This window comes from Histoplasma capsulatum, assembly GCF_000150115.1.
Source record: "Histoplasma capsulatum G186AR genomic scaffold supercont2.4, whole genome shotgun sequence".
Classification (NCBI taxonomy): Eukaryota; Fungi; Ascomycota; class Eurotiomycetes; order Onygenales; family Ajellomycetaceae; genus Histoplasma; species Histoplasma capsulatum.
In genome coordinates, this window is record NW_025544804.1 from 1,828,878 (window position 1) to 1,851,615 (window position 22,738).

The window sequence follows — 22,738 nt, forward strand, 5'->3', positions numbered from 1 at the left end:
GAATGAACTAATTGGTGCAGAGGGCTTTTCCTGGCCGTACCTTGGCAAGTTGGGGGAAGGGAAGGACAACCTTAAATGCGCTCGAATTCCATCGGAAGCGAGCGGCGAGAAGGAAGATTGGCCACGTGAACCTGCTCACGAAATACACACTACACTCAACGTAGTTTAGTACAGGGTCGTAAGCTCATCCATTAGCGGCCAACAACCCGCCATATACTGAAGTGGAACATTACCTACAGATCTGTCGCGAGTCGGTAGATTTGTTCTGAGGAGCAAAGCAATTTTTACCTCCGGGCGTCAGCTGTCGACGGATCGAGTCTATCCAATAATTGACTGGTGTAATAATTGACCCGGATCAGTCAAAGTCCCGGGAGCAGATCAATCATTACACCGAAGATATTTATTTTCATATACAGACAAGTCCAGGTCTCTCTGAGGATATCTCTATTGTAGCCTGGAGAAGCAGTTTGTTTAACCGCAAACTTCAACCTTGGATGAAGCCTTGAAGTGTCTCCTTTTGTAATTGCTCACAAATTACCCATGAGATTTAAATCCGGTGGAAATGATTATTAAATTATCGCTCTCACGTTCATATCTAAGCTGTCGTCTCAAAATTATTTACAAGTTGTGTGAGCAAAGCCGTATTCTCCGATCTCAGACACGCATGCTCCGTAAAGCTTCCGAAGTATCTAAAAGTGAAGTATGGTATCAGCATGTGTAATGGAAGTTGTTTACTCAACCCTTACAACAGCTTCTCAGATTTGTCTCTCTATCAAACTTCTACAGCGTAGTGCTTCTAGATTGCTACTCAAATACAGTGTCCAACAGTACAAATATTTCTATAGACTCAAAGTAGAGTTGTTGTAAATGTATAGGCCGTCTTTTCTTTACAACTCATTCTTTAAATATTAAATAGATTTCGATGTTTGAATCCCCTCACCCAGCTAGGGCCGGAGCAAGCGGATCTTTCATTTGGATATACAAAAAATTGGAAAATTGATATGAACAGCTAGATTTATGATAGTTTTGGATCAGGAGGGTTAAAATCATTGGTCCGGACGCTTCATTTTATCATATTTAACATAAGGATAGTTCCCCTGAGCGAATATCCGAGGATAGGTAAATCTATAGTTATTTATGATATTATTTAATCAGCAAATTATAAGATTCAAGCTCATGGCATGTTACTACTGTAGTACCAACTGTAAAATATGTGCTTGATGTGATCTAATAATTGACTAGTTACGGGTATGCTGATCCATCAGTGGGTCTAAGCTTGTGTGGCTGCGGAAGATTTTAGTTGAATTTAACTAATCCCCGAGTGGGTCTGGGTAAAACTTAGAAATAACTACTACGTCGTTAACTAGTTAAGTTAGTTGACCCTCAGGACATTAACTCATCACGAATCTAGCCTCTAACTACTCTTTCATTCCTAGTTTAGCTTCTGTGTGAAGTGGGCATGGATGTGGCTCAACAACAATAGGGTGAAACTAGCTTAGTAGACATGAGTGGAAAGTTTGAACCCTGCCAAGGTTCAAAGCTCCAACCATCTCAAGATAAACAATGATGAATAGAGTTAAATGTTAATTATGGGTATCAATTTATTCAGATGAATGGTTAGTAAAATTATGGCTACCAGTTAGGCAATATGAAGCTTCTCACAGCAACAATGATGAGCAACAGGGGGGTGGAATTGTGTGTTCCAGCACTTCAAACAACAAATAATCATCAGGAATTTGGATAATTGGAAGGTGCTCTGAACATAAGCTAAAACAGCTAAAGCGCTGTTTTGCAATGGGTAGGTTGATATAGTTGGTTATCAAACAGCTCTCTACGTAGCCAACGGACCACTAAATCTCAAACTATTATCTCACAAAGGTCTTGAGGCTTGTTTTTCCTACCGCACTTTAATTTTTTTGAAACAACTAATAGCTATGGTCCTCTAAGACATCGGTGTGAGAATTCATGAACAATTGTTATTGTAGTGGAAATCTGCTCCTCCTGTGTATATCTAAAGAGATCATTGCCATCTGTAGAGGGTGCTTTGTAGATAGATATGTGTAAGAATTATGCTTAACTACTACACTAAAAAGGAGAATTCCCCTAATTGGCAGTGAGAGATCAGCATATAACTCGAATTTTTTAGCCAAGCGGAGAATAAGGCATGTATTGCCAAATTTTAGAAATATAAGAGGCGTTCGTGCCTTTTCTTCACCTGAGAAACACATCTAACTCGTACCAAAATTTACCATTTATTTTAACCCGACTTAAAAAACAACAATCACAACCACGCTAGCCAGCATGCCCGTCGCTCTGCCATGCCGGTTATGGCTCCAATATGTCGAACCGCTCGCTGCGCTTTGCGGGGCATATCTAACATATTTCCGCCCAGCTACTTATCTACAAATGACCCATGCACCACCACCATCATCATTCTCAGGGGCAATACAGGATCCCCCCTAATGTGATCAAATTTGCACTGAAGAAGTTGGCTGCGGCTTTTGGCTTCTTGGGCATGACGGAGGTCCTGGTCTTGAATTCAACGAGGGACTCGAAAGTCTACAGAGCAGTTGTGCTTTCCTTGTTTGCCTGTGACCTCGTTTACATGTCGTCGATACAAGGCATGGGTGCCACTGCCGGGTATTGGATGCAGCCATGGCTTTGGGGTGTTGTTGGTTGGGGAAAATTTTTGGGACAACTTGGATAGGGATTATTGTTCTTGGAATATTCTTGTATGACGTTGTATTTTGATGCTTGGTTGTTAACGTTTTTGGGTTTTCATTTCTATGTATCCTTTACATTTTCTATATAACCTGTGTATGTGCGTGAGAGAGAGAGAGAGAGTATGTGTGAGATTGTAGATTTCAGAATTAAGTAAGGGGATCAATTGTGCCGCGTGCTATGTATTTGTTAGGGCTTTTGACTGGAGACAATCCAGCTTCCTTGGGGAAGTGTATCCTCAGCGTAGAAGGAGTTTCTCCTCTGACTCTATCTCGCAATTGGAGCTATATAATAGTTTGAGGTCAGAAGCTGGCCCCCAAGAGAATCCCTTCATTAAGGTCCGGATGGGGACTTGGAATTTTCGTGGAGAAATTACGTTGTCAAGGAGTTTCGCATGAAGGACATTTCTAATGTGCGAATCGACGGGAGCTGGGTCATGGATTGTATGTCCGAGGATGGAGATGTTTTTGGGCTGCATAGGTTAATGCAGGTGTTGGTATCGAATGAGCAGGTAAGGGTTGTTTGAATAGAAAATGTGATATTTCGTTGCAATATAAAGGGTTGGCCAAAATATATTGCGATATGTAACGCAAAATCCCCCCCCAAAAAATACAATAAAAATAAAAATAAACAAAACGATGCAAATGCTATAGTATCCTCTATCGTTCTGTGCTATTATTTAATTCATGAAACCCCATAAATCCATGTTTATCCTCTCCACACAACGACAAGGCCAGTCCTCAAAGAAGCTCCTCTAACCATGCACCTTTCCTTTTCTCTATAAAGAGCTGTCAGCACCAAATTGTCATATTACTTTCAAGGAAAATCTTACATTCAGGAAAATTGAAGTAACGAAGCCTACAGCGCCAGCCACGTAGACCAGAATATATCTAGACAATTTTTTAGTAATCGACCGGGATATTTGAATGTGTAACGATGAGAGGTGTCTACATACACTTTCTTGATAGCCTCAACGATGACAGTTAAAGACGCCGCTTGGATATTGGCGGGAAGACTCCCCAGGATATCGCCTCTCACTCCAAGAAGAGCAGACTCAATTTCATCGTGGGTGACATTCGGGATGGCTTTGAGTAAACCGTTAAGTGCGTAATTAACAAACACGGCTCCTGATATGGACAAGCCAAATGTGATTCCAAGCAGTTGGGCTATCATTTAGGGCGATACGATATCAGCTCTCCATTCAAACGAGGAAGTACCATCGGTGCAATAAGGCTCATACCTAACATCATAAAGCTAATCGCGTTTGCTGTCATTGAAAGTTCAATTAAAGACTGCATAACAGCATATCCAGCCTGGATGTAACAGCCAGTTCCAATTCCGGCAAGCACCTCGTAACCGTATATATCCCGTGCTGGGGTATTGGCGTCGACACGAGCTAAATACAACTGATAAGAACACAATCCTAGATATAGTCTCTCACAGCAATACTTACAGAAAAGGACGCCACCAACGATGACTAAAGCGCTTCCAGCGACATACCATGGCTGGTAATATCCAAACTTGGACATCAAAGCTCCGTTCACGAGGATTACCACGCTGATAAATATAATTAGCGGTAAGAGTCTGACCGCTGAGTGCATTGGCTCATCACCGCGGACGAAAGCAAAGTATGTTGGGATGTAATATATCGGAATGAACCCTCCAGCGTTGGAAGCCGCCATGCAAATGAAAAGCAAAACTGCTTCCTTCATTTTCAGGAATGAAACAGGGAACATGCGATGCTCTTTCTTGGTCATGAAACAAAGAACTTGTTGAAAACCGAAGACTAAGGTAAGTACGCCAGACAGAACGAAGAGAACGATAATCTGCGGACTGTTCCAATCGTACATAGGACCACCGAAGTTGATCGCCATGATTATGCATGCAAGGACAGCGATGCTGAGTATTCCTCCTAGATAATCAAAGTCGCGGAAACGGGCGCGAATCTTCTGAGATCCACGCGGGTCAAATCCTGGGATGAGAAAGAGGTAGACAGGGGCGAATAGTGCGCCGACGCAGAGGTTGATATAGAAGCCCCATCTCCAGGTAGCACTTGATTCTGCAAAACCACCGCCGATAAGTGGCCCGACGACAGTTCCTGTGCCAAACACAAGTCCACTAAGATTTCCGAATTAGGCGGGAGTTTACTTTTCAACGAGGAGGACATTAACTTACACAAGACCTAGATACATAGGTCGCTCTATGTCATTGGTGTTGATGGAAAGAATATTCATCACACCGAGATACATGCCATTGCCTCCAGCGCCTGCAATCACCCGTCCGACAATGAAGGCGCTTATGTTCGGTGCACCACCGCACAGAGCCGATCCGCCTTGAAACAGGACAACGGAAGCGATATAAAGAAATTTGATGTTGAATAGGCCGTAGAGTTTGCCAAATGGAAGGACCACCGCGACACCGCCAATCATAAAACTACATGCTCAGTGATTAGAATATGGCTCACAACCAAAGCAATTTTCTATGTGTTTCTTTTTCTTTTTCTTTTTTGTTTTGACGACACTTACCCAACCGACAACCATGCAAGCTTATCCGTATTTTGAAAGTCGGCTGCGATCACCTGGAGAAGCAGGACTCAGCCGATAGTCTCTGAACAAGTATGGAGGGAGAAGTTTACAAACCGGGATAACATTGGCAGTAATAGTATTATCTATCGCATAGAGAAATATGCAAGAAAGAGTGCTGGCAACGACCAAAAACCACTAAAGCGGTGTTAGCTAGTGGATTCATAAATTCTACCTGAGCCATTATGTATTTCTCACGGAAATCCCCCTTTTTTTGCGAGTCTCAGGAAGGGGGGATGTGGATGGAGAATTGCCCTCCACATCAATTGTGGGCGCGAGCTTCTCCTCGAGCCCATTCTGTACGAGGTCCGATTCCGACTGTGGGGGAGCCATCATTATTATTGGGATAGAAGATTAACCATAGAACAAGAGGAAGAATCGAGAGAAGTGAAAGTCACAAATTTTCCAAAGCATTTTAAGAAAGAACAAGGGAGAGCTCGAAATCACCTTTTTCAATAAACACGTAAGCTCAGCTTTGTTTGTGAATGGCACGGAGTAAAAGGCTGAATTTTGTGAAATGGATTTCTAATCATCTACCCGGATGTAGATAAAAACAGTGCTCGGATTCAGGGATCGACCAGAGGTTACACCACTTGCCGTGTCAAATGCGATGAGCATGAAGTATATTTGGCACGAAACATCAGCCAGAATTGCAAATTTCTCTTATCCAATAAAATAAAGTTAAGTACGCTGGTTTTTTAAGATCGTAGATGTATTATATATACTCCCTGTATCGTCACACAAAATTAAATGCCGGTTTGGTCAAGGATCCCGGGGATAAGTGGACGCCAAGACGTTAGAACCGAGGGGAGGAAGCCTTGGGGATTGTATCCAGTTATCGGTGGCTGAAATAACAAGGTAATACGGAGACAAATCTCGTACCGAAAATACCAGTGGCTCTCCGCAGTTGTCTCAGAACGCGGGCGATCTCAGATGGTAAGTTTTCAACCCTGCAGAATAGAAGCCTGTATCCCACGAGCCGTATAATGCACGTTAGCTCCATGCTTACACGGGAGGGTCCGGGTAATTAATTAGTCACATTAGAGCCGGAGAGGATTGCGGAGATCAAACCCGTGTTCAGGTATTTTGCAGTTTATATTTAACCCCAGTAGATAGGTAATTTCAGAGTGGTGTAGTTAAAGAGCCAAAATTGTGGTAATTATCCATCCATACTGGGGCACTGTGATGGGCCTTTTGTATAAAAGGGTACTGGTTCGCAAGTTGCCTGTCCTTGTTATTCCCATACTTTCCAAAGCCGTCTCAACATATCGAATTTGCATGCCAGTCTCTAAGCCTGAAAACACCAGTCAGAAGAACCAATGTTGACCAGCATCTTACCCTTCACTGTAAGGTTTTCACAATCGTTCACTTTACAACGATCAGCTAACTTTCAGTATAGCCTGAGGTCGCTGAGGAGGTGAGCGAGTATTGCGTCAAGCACACAAATGGCGTTCCCAAGATGATGGAGGAGGTATGGGACCACACCGCGAAATCATTCAAAGACGCAGATAAGATGTCCTCCCCCATACAGGTAAGCTAAGTTTGAAATAACAAACAAGCTGAGAGTGCAAGGAGAAGTAACAAATGTAAAAAATGTGGCTGACGAATTCCTAGGGCTCCTGGATGATATTCTTAGCTCAAGATCGTAAACCACAGAGAGGTAAGAAACCCAAACATTCCGCTCACCGTACGCCGGGGCCTAATCTCGATATACAGTTCTTGAGATTGGGACGTATTCCGGATACAGCGCTTTGGCCTGGTACGAAGGCACAAAGGCCACCCAGGCAGAAATCATCACTTTGGAGCTCAGCCCAGAGATGATTGCGGCTGCACGAAGTGTTTTTGATAAACACAATGTCAACGACAGAGTGACCTTAATTGAAGGTCCGGCAGCAGAATCGTAAGTTTCCCCCACTCGTCTCGTTTACACTGTATTCAACAATGAAAGGCTATTGAGATATCCCGACCAACCTGCTGACACGCTACAATGGCACAAGGCTCAAAACCTTGGAAGGGACTTTTGATCTCATTTTCGTTGATGCCAACAAGGATGGTTACGGAAGTTATGTCAACACTATTCTCGACCGAAACCTCCTTTCACAGAACGGATTGATTATGTGTGACAATGGTTTGTGTCCAAGTTCAATATAAAAGGTTTTTCGCACGGTTGCTAATATTGCCGTCAGTGTTCGCTCGAGGAATGACGATCTCGACAGCGTCCAATCCAACCCTTCCTGATAGCGTCCGCCCATACTGGACGGAATGTGGTAAGGCATTAAGGCACTTCAACAGTGCCGTCATCGAAGATCCAAGGGTAGATGTGGTGATGCTGCCGGTATTTGATGGCGTGAGTTTTATTAAGCTGAAAGACCAAAAGACGGAGACCGTAACAAATGGGGTCGACCACTAGTAATATGACTGCTAGTTGGCGTCTGCTGCAGACTTGTTGATATTATCAAATTCGGGTCTTATATTTGTCTGTCGTTAGTTGCGATAAAACAAGAAGCAATATTTATTAGGGCTACATTATTCACGTGACTATACTCAAGTTTGTTTGGCCACTAAGGCAAAAGAGCTCGATCATCACGCTGGTAGTAGAGGGGACGAACCAATCCAAACCCCCAGCCCCTTTCCCACATGACCCACACACATATATTAGCTGCCGCTAGCACTAGATAGATCATGATAAACCAACCACGTTCAACCCCTCTTACACTTAAAAACACAGGTAAGCAGCGCTGGGTCAATGAAGTGGACAATAAATCATAAGAACAAAAGCAGCTGGCAAAATAGGAGAGAGAGGCCATTAAACTCTCCTCTTGAACTTTAATTTGAGGCCTTCTTGTTTCACAAACCAACCCGCCTGTATATTCAATTCTGCTTTGGGGTCCTCCAACTCGAAATTGAAGTGACAGACAAATTCTGTAACAAGCTTCCGCATCTCTAAAAGGCTGATGTGCTTTCCAATACACACACGGGGACCGGCGCCAAACTTGAGATCGAATAGGATTTTAGTAAAACAACACGTTACTTCACCAAAAGCAATAAGAGTCGAAAATCACCTACCGCGAACATATTTCTGTTCCTGTCGGCTAACTCTTCCGGGTCACCTTCAAGCCAGCGCTCGGGTCGGAAAACACCGACATCCATGCCAAACACTTGTTTGTTATAATTTATGACCCACGAGTTGACACCAACAACGGTTCCCTTTGGCAAGTATGTGCCACCTAGTGTGAGTCCACCTTCCGGGACGACACGTTCCAATATAAATCCTGTCGGAGGGTGAATGCGCATGGCTTCGTTGATTACAGCCCCACTACCAGAATGAATAAGTCAGCTGTTGATGCTACCTGTTTTCGCTAGACGCGCCCGGCGAACCTACAGGTATGTCAATGTCGTGGTTTCTTTGTAGGTCGCTGGCTTGGACAGTCGACCCTCCTCAACTGCGCTATCCACCTCCCGTTGAAGTTTTCGATACGTCGATGGATTCTTACAAAGGTAGTAGAATACAGCCCTCAAGGTAATTGCCGTCGTATCAGAACCGGCAAGACTAGTATCCGTCATCACTCTGTCGGTAGACTGCTTTGACTGGGGTAATGCTCACATATTGGTAGTTGTAATGGCAACAATCTCCCGAGACGATAGTTTTGAAGGAGACGAGTCGTGAACCTCGAATAAAGATGCAAGTATGTCTTTTCGATCAACCGGATTTTGTCTGCGTTCCTTAACCATGGCGATAGCGAACTTTTTGAGTCGCACTTTCAGCCATCACACCTAATACCAAAACAAAAGCAACAGACGGCAAGGTACAGAGAATAACTGACCTCTTGGATTTTATTCAATTTCTCATAATTGGGAAAAATTAAAGGCAAAATTGGGTTACCCAAGAGAAAGTAATGGGCCGTAGGTATCTGTCCGATCTATACAGGAGTTTAAAGCTTTAGTCTCCCCGGTCAGTGCAAGATTGAAACAACTCGCTTACCAGCGAAACATAGGACAAAAATTGATCAATCGCGGCAATGTTGTTGTCCACATCAACTCCCGTCTCCAAAAACCCAAGGCTCTTGGAGAAGTTAACCTCTCCAAGAACATCGAATGCAAAGAATTGCATCCATGGTCCAATATCGAGGGCCGTTTTGCCATCATTTGAGCGTTCCTCAACCCTTTTCAAAAACAACTCAATACAGCCGTTTACGTATGGTTCTAACTCTGAGAGTGCAGTCATTGAGAAACCCTTGGCTGAAGCTCGTTTCAGCCGCGCATGGTATTCGTTACTCCGCGTCGTGAAAAGGGTGGGCAATTTCTTGCCTTCATAAAGGCCCTCTCCGATGGAATAGAACTCAGACTATTGGACTTGTTACCTGTGATCTATGAAAAGAAGATGGGGAATGCCTCCTGAGTGTTCAGGTGAACTTATATGGGAAGCAAGACATTTCGATCTTACTTTGGGAAAGATATTGGTAAAGTTGTATATCGTCTTCAAGGCCTCGGGATGAGATGCTGATACGTGGTTGGGCCCTATTCGTACTAAAGGGCCATACTTTTCGTGAACCTCGATGTTCTGCCATGCCATATCCTTTTTCAAAACCCTATAGATCTTCCATAGGTTTGAGAAGCTGGCGACAAATGGACCGGGAACATTCCGAAGGCCCGGACTATATCTGGTCCATATACAGCTGATGAAGAAGAGAAACGCCACGAAAATAGAGTAGGTTTGGAGATTATCGAACTGGAAGTTGGGTGCAAAAGCACTGATACCGGAGGCCATGATGGGTCAAATCGCAGTTTGGGCTGATAGTGGAAAAACAATCATGGATTGATATTCTATGTCGAGTGGTGTTTTGTTCACACTCAAGAGCATATCGAGAAGACAGATCTGAAGTTTGACGGCATAGAGAGCTATTTTATTTGGTGTTCTATTTCCATCAAAATTTAAATAATATTTATAGTCCACTCGTATAAATTCCTTGTTGATTCGACCTTTTTGTCTAAGCCGAGCCTCCCTGTAATTCGCAAGAACGGGTACAGTTTAAAACAGGAAGTCAACATTCGAAGTGGGATAGCGATCTATCTGATCACCAGCTAAAGATGGATTTTTTTTTTTTTTTTTAACAGTCAGAGTATTCATTACCTATTCCAAACCCATCTGTAGTATAAATTACCACTAAAAATTAGTTGTAATTATCAAATCATGATGAGCCGGATTAGGATATTTTCGCGTTGTTGCGTATCCATAGAGTGACCAGTAAACTTATTCTTCGGGTTGTACAGCATAAGTTTATATATGCACAGTGGCTGAGTTGTCATAGATGTAAATCAATCCAGATCATGATCTCCGGGACCAACGCGAGACTTCAGAAACAGGAGGTCAGAATTAGGTTCAGGGCCCCGTATAATTTCTTGGCATGATTGTAGCGCAAGGCTTATTTGAACTTCTTGGGACTTCCGGCAGTTTACTGGTGCCGATCCCTCAACCAACAATGACAGAAGAGTTTGGGAGAACAAGTAGATACAGGCGAAATAGTCATGTTCGTACAAATACGTGGAGTTGGTCGGCCTGGCATTCTGATGTCGTTTGTCACAAGGCACATTGCTTGCTTACACGAGGTGGTATTTCCATACAAGAATCCAACATTTACCATCTCTGTGCGGGTTTTTAGCACTGCTGATATAATCATCAGCACTTTGGCAGTGCTAGGCCAAAAGGACCGTAAGACAATTGGCTCCTGGCCAGTTGTGCCTGACACTCCGACTTATAGTGCTGCCCGCATTCTCTATTACAATACTTTTTTTATATTATTGACATTTTTCTGCATAAACGTAACAACACTTCGTTCATAAACAGAATTGAGTAAAAAATGCTTCACTTTCATAGTTGAGCATTAATCAAATAGAATTATTGAGGTTTTTTGAAATGCCAGTTATTTTATATGTAAGATCATGTATATGCACTGTACTTAATCAATTTTTTTTAGTGGTTGTTGTAAACTGTGCAGTGAACAAACTTGCGGTTCACAAAGGCTCCTATAAATAGTTTTGACCCACAATAAAAATTTTAAAGGGATCTTTTGCTTGTGCCATTGGGCGTTGTTTAGTGAGCGAGTGAGCAAGCCACAGGCGTTGATCGCCACTAAAGCTCTCCAAAGGGTTATACCTCTGTAATTGAAAAGCAATACGTAATGCCAGTATAAGTATTTCAATTTAAATTCTTAGTGTGAGCCAAAACCGTTTGCAGCACCATCTGTAAATTGTAATTGTCAATTCCCAGGCCATGCGGAGGAATGAGTAAAAGTAAAAGCCTTGTTATCAGTCAAACCAACACGTATGACGCTACAGCCAACAATTTAGTTAACCCCAGCCTTAATCATATCTTCCAAGCCAAGAATCTCTGGATCCAAGTCAATGCCCACAGCCTTGATCAGCCTGGCGATCATCACATAGAATCCAATCACATAAACAGCCTCAACCAGCTCCGTATAAGTCAACACGCCAAGCAGCTGAGCCATCGTATCTTCCTCGTTTGTGTAAGTCTTCAGCTGCTCATCGACAAATTTCAATATCGCTAACTGCCTCTTCGAGAAAGGGCTCGTGTTGTTTGTGTTGTCTCCGTCAAGTGTGATTTTCCGACATGCCTTGATTGCGCCCATGACTTCCTCACTCATTCCGTGAACTTTTGCCACAGGAGCGTTGACATTCCATTCGTATTCGCATTCTAGGGTTGACGCAATTCGTAGAACTATGAGCTGCCAATCTAGCAACGGCAATGTCCGGGTAGCTTTTCGGAAAAACGCTGAATACACCCCCATTATCGGCGGGAAGAGCCCAGGAGAATGCGACAACAGATAAAAAATATTCCTTTTCATGGGCATTTTTTTCAGAGTAGCCACAACACCTTCAGGAGCCGTTTCCAGATCGACATACGGGATCCTGCATTGAGACGATTTCGTGGCAGACTCGTATAGAAAAACAGTTTTCTCTGTGCCCAAAACGGGGCTTTGCTGTCTCTCTATCGCTGCGCGGATGTTGGTAGCGAGAATGTCTCGTTCACCAGACCAGTTGACAATGTTCAATTTGGGGCTTTTCAATCTGCCATCCGCAAAGAGCTCGGTAAACCACGCATAGAGGTCTTTGATTTCCGAATCAGTGCGCAGAGCAACTTGCTCAGTGCCTCGGAAACACCGAAAAGTTAAACGATTCCAGTAAACCTGTTGATGGGTCAAATTGACAGACGCTGCTGGGCCACCACCGCTCAGCTGGCCGTAATTTACGAAGGTTGCGTGGGCTGAAAGACAGCTTGCGATTTTTTCTCCCGACTGTCCAAACACGGAGTCTAGGCCGAGCATGATACGCTTCCCCTTTAAAATTTCTGCGTTTGGTAATTCCGATTCGTTGAGAACAATGTCGGCTGTAGTGTTCCAGGCTGTTCCCGGCGAACGATCGCGAATAACGGATATCACTTTCACCCCACGCAAATGCGCAAGCTGAGAAATCATCTGCGAAATGGCTCCCAGCCCTGCATTTTGAATAATCCAGTCACCCGGCTTCAGCTGTTTCATATCCTCGAGTAGCAAATAGGCTGGGAGCACACAGGTTTTGAGAATTGCCGCAAAGGTAACGTCCGGCGTGGGGGGAATCACGATCAAATCGTCCGCTATCAATGTTGCATGTGTACGCCATGTCCCTAAACCCAGGGCTTTTGGGATGACAAGATCACTTGGGGTAAGTTTGGTGACATCTTTGCCACACTTCAAAACTCGGCCCACACCGTCAAAGCCCCCGACGTGGTTCCCGTTAAGTTGGAATTTTGGCTTGATGGGATATCCCCCAGCGATAACCAGCAAGTCCAGATGGTTAACTGGTGCAGCAAGGAATTCGATGAGAACCTCATTATCCTTTGGCTCCGGTTCCGGATAATTTTCCAGTAAAAGAGCTTCTGCTGCCTGCCAGCTGGGCTTCGCGAATGTCAAGGCTAAAGGCATAGCTAGGGGATAGAGGATGAATGGCTTATGGCAGTGTCTGAAAATATGAGCCGGCAAGAGGAGTGTCAAAGCAGTTGGATGAGCGTATTGCGTAAAGGAGGAAATAGCAAGGCGAATGTTTTCTTCTCAAATGGGGCTATAATCTTTGCCCATCCAAGTCACAGCAATCGTGTCTTATACACGCAGCTATGAGATAATAGTGTTGAATTGAGCAAATACGTATTCATCCAGCTTGCCAGGCGGGGTATGCTAGTCTATAAAAAGAAAAAGAGTAACATCGGAACACAAGATTTGGCTATCTTGAGAGTGTAACTAGTGGCTGCACTGTAAAATCGGCAAGGAGGGTTCCGTTGTTGTTGCTTAGACCAGGGCTTCCCCAATGGACAGGGCCGTCAGCATGTCCCCTGTGCGGTGTGTTCCAGGCATGCTGGGGTTTAGAATCAACGAGAATGCGAAAAAGCGATGAGCTACTCCGTACAATACCACGCAGTAATCTAAAACGATTTTGGAAATTAAATTGGCCAATTGCCATAAGGACTGGGTTGCAAAAACGATCCCGGTTGAGGTGGTCTGTGGACCCTTAAATTCATCATCACTAACTACTAACTAGTGAGCAGACCCTTATGTAACTATTTGACGAATTCATCATACTAGTGAATACAACCAAGAATTACCGTGGTAATATATTTCATCCGACAATTGGCATCAATTTTTCTCTGTTCCGTCGCTGTTCCGTCGCTTGGTCGCGGCCGAGGATGTTATATTATCACCAGGCATATTATCCTCACTTATGTGAACCTCATTGGTAATGAACTATTTAAACGTCGACTCCTTATCCTACTGTGGCCCTGTCGAGTGCTACTTGCAACTGTACTATTCTTCCATCAGGAAACGGGACAATCAGAGATACTGACCATGATGCCTATATTTAGTGCCATGTGGTCTACCATTGTCTCCGTGGCTATCGTAATATCGACACTGCGGTTAATTTCCCTAAAATGATGAGCAGTCGGCACTGGGAACGGCACGAGTGCATGGCTTTCATGCCGGCGCACAAGAAGCCTTCTCGTGCTAGGAATGCAAATGCCCAAATTTGGCAAGAAACGGAGCCTCTATGGTGTATTCGCGAAAGTTCTGGATATCTAAATGAGACCTCAACTCCGTATCTAGCTCGCTGGAATGTTTAAACTATGCGTGGTTGCCTCGTGGCTAATGTCGGGTGATACCAAACAGCACGAGCTGGCAGGCTCGGATCATATATCTCATCTGACGCCAACAAACACATATACCTGGATATACATACATTTGCAAATATATGTAATAATTTGCTAGGTTTCAATTACCTCGTGTGAGTGGGCCCCTGACTTTCATTTTCCATAGATGCAGAGCTGATGACACCCTACTACGATCCAACGGCCAGGAACCATGTAGGTTGTTCCGAAACGATGGCATTCGACAACAATTTTCTGTCTTTCTTCTTGACCTCTCTTGCAATCAGGGGCTGATCCAGTAACTCAGCCACGGTAGCCGCTTCTCCAGGGCGTAAACCTAGTTGAATTGCTGCTGGTCAACGGCAAGAAGAATACGACCAACCCAAAAATAATGGCAGACTCAGCACAGCAATGTTATTACTCCTAGCGTTGGATATTCCCAGTCGCCCCATGGTGCTGTATAAATACTTCTCCGTAGGTGTGCACTTGATGCGGAATCGCTCGTTATAAACAAGCAAAGCTCAAGTTCAACATAACTAGTTTTCAAAGATTTGGTGCTATTATTAACGAACAAACATACTATTTTGCCTGTTGCTTTTTCCAAATTTGGGAAGATCCCGTTTTGAGAAAAAAGAAAAGATAGAAGAGGATCGACGAGGGTATCTCAAGATGGTAATTTCAGAGTCCCAGGAGGAAATCCAATGTACCGGGCAACAACGCAAATACCTTTCTCAGACGATCACTGGAAATCAGCCAACATACGTTCTGCGCTGGAATACACGCCAACTTTGCCCAAGCATCGATCGGCTTGTATACACTTGGCAAGCTGTTGCTAGCCATAATCCTGTCCTTCGAACATCGATCAAATATTCTGGAACCGACCAAGAGCCCCGCCTCGTTGTTCTCAGGAGGGCTGCTCCAATTCGCATAGAAGGTTTCTCCAATCGTGTCGCATACAAATCCTCCTCGCTGAAGACTGCCGAACTCACTGTTATCCTGAGCGAAACTGGTGTTTCCTTCCGTCTCCGTATCCTCCAGGCGTTAGTTGACCGCAGATCCCTCGCTCTTATCTTTCGAGACTTTGATCTCTTTTATCAAGGTCTATCCTGCGAACCTCACGATCATTTTAAATACTATATCAGTCACATCGCCCAACGCGAGACCCAGAATGCGGAATCGTATTGGCGCAATTTGATGAATGGGTCAGTGACCTCGCTCTCCTACGGTTTCCCAACGAATATCTCTGGAATGAGGAAGACCTTCATCTCCGATCTGCATGAGACCTTGGTGAGATCTATATACGACTTTTTGGGCGTTTATTCTGTGTCGGCGCGAGATTTTGTCCATTCACTATGGTCGCTTGTTCAGTATCGGCATACCGCAGCCACTGATGGCACTACTTTTTTCGCTGTCACCGGTCGAGATACCAGCGTTCCAGGCTATGATACAGTTGTTGGGCCTGCTGAATTATACTATCCGTTAAAGGTAGTGATTGAAAATGATTTATCGCTACTTAGCTGGATTCGAAAGGTTTCCAAAATTGACCAACAGGCTTCGCAGAATGCCTACATAGGATATGACAAAATCCAGGACCAAATCTTACCTCTAAAAGCGCAAGTGTGTATAACTGTATCCGACAGTCTTGATATTATTGAGGAAGGCGACTGTGATATTCGCTTCCCTTTAACAATCAATGTTGATTTTGAGAGACATTTGGTCAATATGCAATATTATTCTGAGACATCAGAAGATCACGATTTACAGGTTATTTTCAACCATTTTATCGCTCTAGTGGAAGAGGCTATTCGAGACCCTAAGACCATTGTGTCGGGCATTGACATTGTACCAAAGGAGGAAAAGGAGTTCCTATTACGGTGCAGCGAGCCCGTTACCCTGCCCGCCACCGGCCTCATCCATGAACTCTTTGAGCGTCAAGCCGAATTGAATCCGCAACACGAATGCCTAAACTTCGAAGGCCAAATGGACTTTACTTATGGGGAGCTCAATAAATTATCCAATCAAGTTGCTCGCCAGCTTGGTTGTGGTCGGGGTGATTACGTACCCGTTTGCATGGACCGTTCACCTGCATTGATCGTCTCTATATTGGCCATCCTAAAAACGGGGGCCGCCTACGTTATTCTGGACCCTGAAAGCCCCGTCGAACGGAATTCCTTCATTGTCACTGACGTTCAGGCACCGTTTGTTATAACAGATCGGATTTCAGCAATCAACTTTGCATATCCTCTGTTGATCGAAACCCTGATAGCGTTGACTCCCCGCTTCGATGGCTCAAATATGGGCGTCTGTCAAGAGGCAACCGACATATGTTATGTGATATATACCTCAGGCTCAACAGGGAAACCAAAAGGTGTTTTGTTAGAGCATAAATCGGCATACACAGGCCTGATAGCGTTCCCAACTCTGCCGAACCTTCGCCAACTTCTTTTCCATAATCCTATTTTCTCTGCCGCACAGCGTTCAATTTTCTCCACATTGAAGCAAGGAGGCTGCTTATGCCTGGCCAAGAAAGAAAATTTGACCGTTCGAATTACTGAGATGATCAATTCCATGCGCGTTAACGTCATAGATGTGACGCCTTCAACGGCGACTCTTATTGACCAAACACGTGTTCCCACTCTCCTTAGAATGACTGTTGCCGGCGAGCTGATCAACCCTGCCCTCCTGCCGGTCTGGATGGACAAACTTGAACTCCTCAATGCATATGGCTTAAGTGAGGTTACACAGATAAACTGGCGCCACGTTATGCACCCTAAGCAAAACCCCCAAAACATTGGCCGTCCTGTCGATTCAACACGCTCCTATGTTCTCGTCCCGGGAACGACACAACTTGCTGCGATACTTGAGCCGGGAGAATTATGTCTTGGTGGGCACCAACTTGCGAGATCATATCTTAACCGTCCTGAGAAAACGCGGGAGTCTTTCATACAAAATCCATTTGGTCCCGGTCGCCTCTATCGGACAGGCGATATGGTTGTCACCCATGCCGATGGCAGTATTGAAATGATTGGTCGTATAGACTTCCAAGTAAAGATCAACGGCCAGCGTGTCGAACCGGGTGAGGTCAACTGCTACATCCAGCAACATCCCGATGTTTTTGATTCGTGGACTGTGTCCGCGACAATAGGAAACCAAAAATCACTCGTCGCAGTTGTGGTGCCCAGAAGCGAAAGAGACTGGTCAACCCTTGTCCAGAGTTTGCAGAAAATACTTCGAGACTGCGTCCCATCATACATGGTTCCTGCATATTGGTGGAAGCGAGATTGTCTGCCACTGAACGTCAACGGCAAGGTTGATGTTTCTCTACTTTGCAGGCTTGTACAGGCGATTCCACCAGAAGAACTGCTCGTCCGTTCAATTGCTCAGAGCCAACATATAAACCAGTGTCAACTCACTCCAATGGAAAGCTCACTAAGGCGGATATGGGCAGAGGTTTTACATTTGCCTGAATCAAGTATAAATTTGGAAGACTCTTTTCTGAATCTCGGCGGTTCTTCTCTCTCTGCCATCGTCGCTGCATCACATGCCAGCAATGAGCTGATCGAAGTAAAAGTTCACGATATCTTGCTTCAAAACAGCCTGCTTGAAGTTGCGAGAACGTGCAGGAGAATCCAAAACCAAATATTACGGGTAGAACCGTTCTCTCTTCTTCCTGAAAGTTACATTGCCCCCAACGGAATTGAAGACGCATGGCCTTCGACCCCATCTCAAGAGCCTTTAATTGCCGATGTAATGCTTGGTGGGACCAAGTATCTCTATGATAGGGTGGTAACGTTGAAAGACACCAGTAATGATGAAGTGAAGGCCGCCCTAAAAAAGCTCCTGGAAGCCGATTCCTTTCTCCGAAGCACATTTACTCCTTACGGAACAACATATCTTCAAACCATTCCCAAGGAAAGCCCTTTGCCATGGCAAGAGCTAGACATGAAACTGGCTGAGTACCTGGAGAAAAGGCCAGTCACCGTCGCCATGGGAGGGCCATTTTTTAAAGTCACTGCACTTTCCACTGGGGAACTAGTTTTTACAATGCACCATGCTCTCTTTGATTTTTGGTCCAGCCGCTTTATATTTGATGATTTGTCCAATTTGATCCGCACACGCCCTCTGGCTAATCGCCCCAAATACAATAAACTTGTCCAATACCTCTCCCAGAAGGACAAAACCTCAAGTCAACAGTACTGGCGCAACTATCTCAAGGATTCCAAAACATCAAGATTGGGACACACCGCAGGCACAAATACTATCACCAAACTGAACTTGAAGACTCCAATCCCTTCAACCAGTAAAACCATAGGGGTATCTACTGGTTCGATCTTGTATGCATCATGGGCACTTGTCCTGTCCCATGTTCTTGGAAGCTCCGAAGTGATTTTCGGTATCACACTATTTGGCCGAGATGTGCCAATTCCAGATGTTCTGCTTATGGAAGGGCCGGCGGTTGTGCAAGTTCCCTTACGGGTTAAGATTTCGAAATCCTCATCCATTGGCAAAGTTGCGAAAGACATCCACACCCAAATAAAATCTGTGGTAGATCATGCGCATTACGGACTGCGAAATATCTTGCTTGCCGCGGGTCAACCAGCTAGTTTATTTGACACCTCTGTTAATTTCTTGGTGAAGCCGCCTTCGTCCGATGCAGACGACACCTTCAACCTTGTTTCTGATGAACAACCTGGACTTACCGATTATATCAAACTCGAGGCACAAGATTCGGACCTTACCAGCATATCTTTATCGTCGACTCTAGATCCCAAGTTCGCACAGCAAATTCTCTCTGGGCTGGCATCTATTGTTGATGCCTTTTTCTTCGATGCAGAGACCCCTGTTAGTTATCTGAGACTGGAAGCAGTCCTGAGTTCCACCTCCCAGAAACACCCCACACTCAAACCCCAGGATACTAATTCTGGATTTGCACATTCGCTTTTTGAGGATATGGTCTCTCGTTTCGGAGATAAAACCGCTTTAGAGGACGAACACGGAAGTGCTGTGTCGTATACGCAGTTGAATCAACGAGCGAATCAATTAGCTAATTTCCTTCGATCCAGAGCAATCCTCCCAGAAGATATCGTTCCTATCTGCTTGGATAAGTCAATTGATATGGTAGTTGCCATACTTGGGATTTTCAAAACTGGTGCAGCATTTTGCGCCTTGGACCCAACAAGCCAACCATCACGAAACCAATTTATCTTGAAGAAAATCGGAGCAAAATTGATCATCACCGATCCTGCCAGCTCTCATTCTTTGGAGTGCTTTCGTTGTGAGCATGTGGTATTGGGCCAACTGGATTCGTTTCAATTCAGTTGCGAAAACGTTGTTGTGCCGACGCTCTCTCCTGAGAGTCTTGCTTATGTGATTTTCACCTCTGGAAGTTCTGGTGACCCAAAAGGAGTTCTTATCACTCACAACAATGCTTTCAATGCCAGCAAAGGAATGATCGAAGCAACGGGAGCGAATGATTCATGGAGATCGCTGTGGGCCCTCAACTATATTTTCGATGGATCATACTTTGACCTTTTTGCAGTTCTTGGCTCTGGTGGCACACTTTGTTTGGTCAGTCAATCCAGAGTATTTTCAAATCTTGCTGGATTCATCAATCAATTCGATGTTACTCACGTTAACGTAACCCCAACAATCGTCAACAAACTCCTCATTCCCTCAGATGTACCTAATTTAAAGGCCCTCGTCGTAGGTGGAGAGCCCCTTGTGCCCGAGATCTTGGAGACCTGGGCACCTCTCCTTCCTGTTTATAATAACTATGGACCGACAGAGGGAACCATCCTAGCGACAACTGCGCTTATAGAGCCAACCAGCACCATCAACGATATTGGCACGGCATTATCTACCTCAATTGTGTCCATCCTTGAGTTTGACTCAAAGGCCCCAGCACCCTTGGGAGAACTGGGTGAGCTCTGTTTGGGTGGTCCACAGGTAGCGCGCGGTTATTTAGATAACCCCGACGCAACTCATGCGGCATTTTTTTCTCAAGATGATGGATCGAGAATATATCGAACTGGCGATGTTGCTCGTCAGCTCTCCGACGGCCGTTTTGAGCTGTTCGGCCGAAGGGACAACCAAGTCAAGGTCAACGGCTACCGGATAGAACTTGGTGAAATTGAGAGTGCCATCCTCAGGACCGGCATGGTGAAGACTTGTGTGGTTCTAGCAGCGAAAGTACACGGCAAGACCCAACTTGTTGCGGTCTGCCAACTGCTTTCTGATTTCCCTGACGATATCGAGGAGAATATCACACCCTTATTGCCGCCTTCAGAAGCACACTCCTTCCAAGATTTGCAAACAAGGCTGGTTACTCTTCCACGTTATATGATCCCGGCCGTCTGGCTTCCTGTTGCGTATCTCCCGCTCCTTCCTTCGGGCAAGACCAACCGAAAGGAGGTATTAAAATTGATCGAATCGATGGAAGATTCTCTGGTGGCAAGTTACCAGGACCCTCAATCTACCTCTGTTAACGGAGAGGCGGATCACTCAGCTCCCGAAACGGACGAGGAACGATTGTTAAAAACTGCTTGGGCTTCCATATTCGGGTGTAACCTTCATTCTTTCGGGACATCCTCCAGTTTCTACTCTCTTGGTGGCGACTCGATTGCGGCCATCAACCTCGTAAGCGAGAGTCGCAAACTTGGATACGAGCTCTCTGTTGCTGATGTTTTAGCATTTCCTTCCATCAAGGAGCAAGCTCGAGTTATCAAGCCTTTACTAACAACAAATGGGAGTCTTCCCTCTTCCCCTCATGTGTATGAAGTTGAAGATGACATATACGACACTTTGCATCGATGTGGTGTTGACCAGGAGGATATTGAAACGATTTACCCCTGCGTCCCGGGTCAGGCTGAGTTTCTGACACAAGGCCATACCGATCACCAATTCTGGCAACTTCAGACAGTGCGACGTGTCCCATCTGACTTCGATGTTCAACGGTGGATCGAGCTGGTGCAGAAACTAACTGCGAAAAATACAATTTTACGTGCCATGTTCATCAAGAGTGTGAAAAAGGATGAGCCTCCAAAATGGGTGCAAGTGATTCTAAAAGAGCCCGTTCTGGATTTGGAGACAATATGTTACGGCACCCTTGAAGAGAGAGAGCGAATTATCGATGCCTTGTGGGATGGTCGTTTCCAAGTGGGAAAGCCCTTCATTCAATACAGAATTTTAAGGTCAACAACGGATGGTACACTAGATTTGTATATCAAAATGGATCATGCCATGTACGACGGCACACTACTTCGGATATTTGACGATCAGTTCATCGCAATGGCGAAGAACGAGGAACCTCCAAAACCAACTGAGTTTACGGAGCTCATAAAATACCACTCAACCAGCAAAACAGGAAAAATGCTCCAGTTCTGGGTGAATTTACTTGACGGAAATAAATTCGACTATCCCACCCAATCACTGGAGCCGAAGGTTGGAGGAATGGCTTTCAGATCCTTTGGAACAGAGGTCAATGACTTCGCTCACGGGACCGGAATCACCGTACCCATCGTCTTCCAAACAGCCTGGGGTTTACTCCTGTCATATCTGAGTAACAGCCTCGATGTCACGTACGATAACCTGCTAACCGGCCGCAACGTCAATCTCGACAATCCTCAGCTGATTAATGGCAACTGTGCCAACTTCCTCCCCTTCCGCACTCGATTCCAAGATACCAAAACCCTCAGGACTCTCCTGCATGATACCCAGGTGCTTTTCTGGGAGACTACCGAAAACGGGATGGTTGGGCTTGCGGATATCTATAAAGCGCTTGGTGTCGATCGGAGCAAACGTGCTGCGAAGACCATGTTCTGCTTCCAACCGTTCGACCCTCCCCCCAAAACGCTTGACGCCCATATGCGTTGGATCGTGATGGGTGTGAGCCAGAATAGGATGTTTTTCAACTACGCCCTCATGTGTGAGGTGTTTAAATCCCCAACAGGCTACAAAACGAAATTCCAGTATGATCCGAAGGTGATTGACGAGAGTGCAGCAGAGAGGGCTGCAGATACGTTTATTTCTATTTTTGATTTCATTTTAGGATGTACGGAGTGTACCAGCGTCGGGAATCTGTATGGCAAATTGAAAATCGATTTTGGCGGCGGGCCCGCTGTGTCATCAGAAGGAACAGAACAAATAATGGACAATCGGAGATGCACGGAGGTAGAGTAACAACATTCATTTATACAACTAGATTTACTAAGGCATCAAATTGGAAAGCAATACATGATTTCTTTTT

The 22,738-nt window shown here is 44.9% G+C and overlaps 5 protein-coding genes across 5 annotated transcripts; 2 read left to right on the forward strand and 3 right to left on the reverse strand.

Moving 5' to 3' along the window:
* Nucleotides 1-3,186: 3,186 nt before the first annotated feature.
* HCBG_03651 (uncharacterized protein) lies at nt 3,187-5,701 on the reverse strand (the record flags this gene model as incomplete). Its single annotated transcript, XM_045430700.1, has 9 exons — nt 3,187-3,499; nt 3,554-3,611; nt 3,677-3,887; nt 3,962-4,117; nt 4,175-4,839; nt 4,897-5,154; nt 5,247-5,299; nt 5,361-5,441; nt 5,502-5,701. 9 exons carry the CDS (start codon nt 5,634-5,636, stop codon nt 3,476-3,478), a joined length of 1,641 nt encoding a protein of 546 aa, XP_045288843.1.
* A 921-nt stretch (nt 5,702-6,622) lies between these two features.
* Nucleotides 6,623-7,713, forward strand: HCBG_03652 (O-methyltransferase; the record flags this gene model as incomplete). The annotated part of the gene is made up of 6 exons (XM_045430701.1): nt 6,623-6,649; nt 6,703-6,834; nt 6,918-6,963; nt 7,020-7,203; nt 7,301-7,431; nt 7,490-7,713. The coding sequence occupies 6 exons, from the start codon at nt 6,623-6,625 to the stop codon at nt 7,711-7,713; spliced, it is 744 nt and encodes a 247-aa protein (XP_045288844.1).
* A 396-nt stretch (nt 7,714-8,109) lies between these two features.
* Nucleotides 8,110-10,071, reverse strand: HCBG_03653 (benzoate 4-monooxygenase cytochrome P450; the record flags this gene model as incomplete). Its single annotated transcript, XM_045430702.1, has 7 exons — nt 8,110-8,295; nt 8,370-8,619; nt 8,686-8,871; nt 8,908-9,047; nt 9,128-9,223; nt 9,286-9,648; nt 9,748-10,071. The coding sequence occupies 7 exons, from the start codon at nt 10,069-10,071 to the stop codon at nt 8,110-8,112; spliced, it is 1,545 nt and encodes a 514-aa protein (XP_045288845.1).
* Nucleotides 10,072-11,647: 1,576 nt separating this feature from the next.
* Nucleotides 11,648-13,282, reverse strand: HCBG_03654 (trans-2-enoyl-CoA reductase; the record flags this gene model as incomplete). The annotated part of the gene is made up of 1 exon (XM_045430703.1): nt 11,648-13,282. One exon carries the CDS (start codon nt 13,280-13,282, stop codon nt 11,648-11,650), a length of 1,635 nt encoding a protein of 544 aa, XP_045288846.1.
* Nucleotides 13,283-15,162: 1,880 nt separating this feature from the next.
* Nucleotides 15,163-22,733, forward strand: HCBG_03655 (nonribosomal peptide synthetase; the record flags this gene model as incomplete). Its single annotated transcript, XM_045430704.1, has 1 exon — nt 15,163-22,733. The coding sequence occupies one exon, from the start codon at nt 15,163-15,165 to the stop codon at nt 22,669-22,671; it is 7,509 nt and encodes a 2,502-aa protein (XP_045288847.1).
* Between the last annotated feature and the right edge of the window lie 5 nt (nt 22,734-22,738).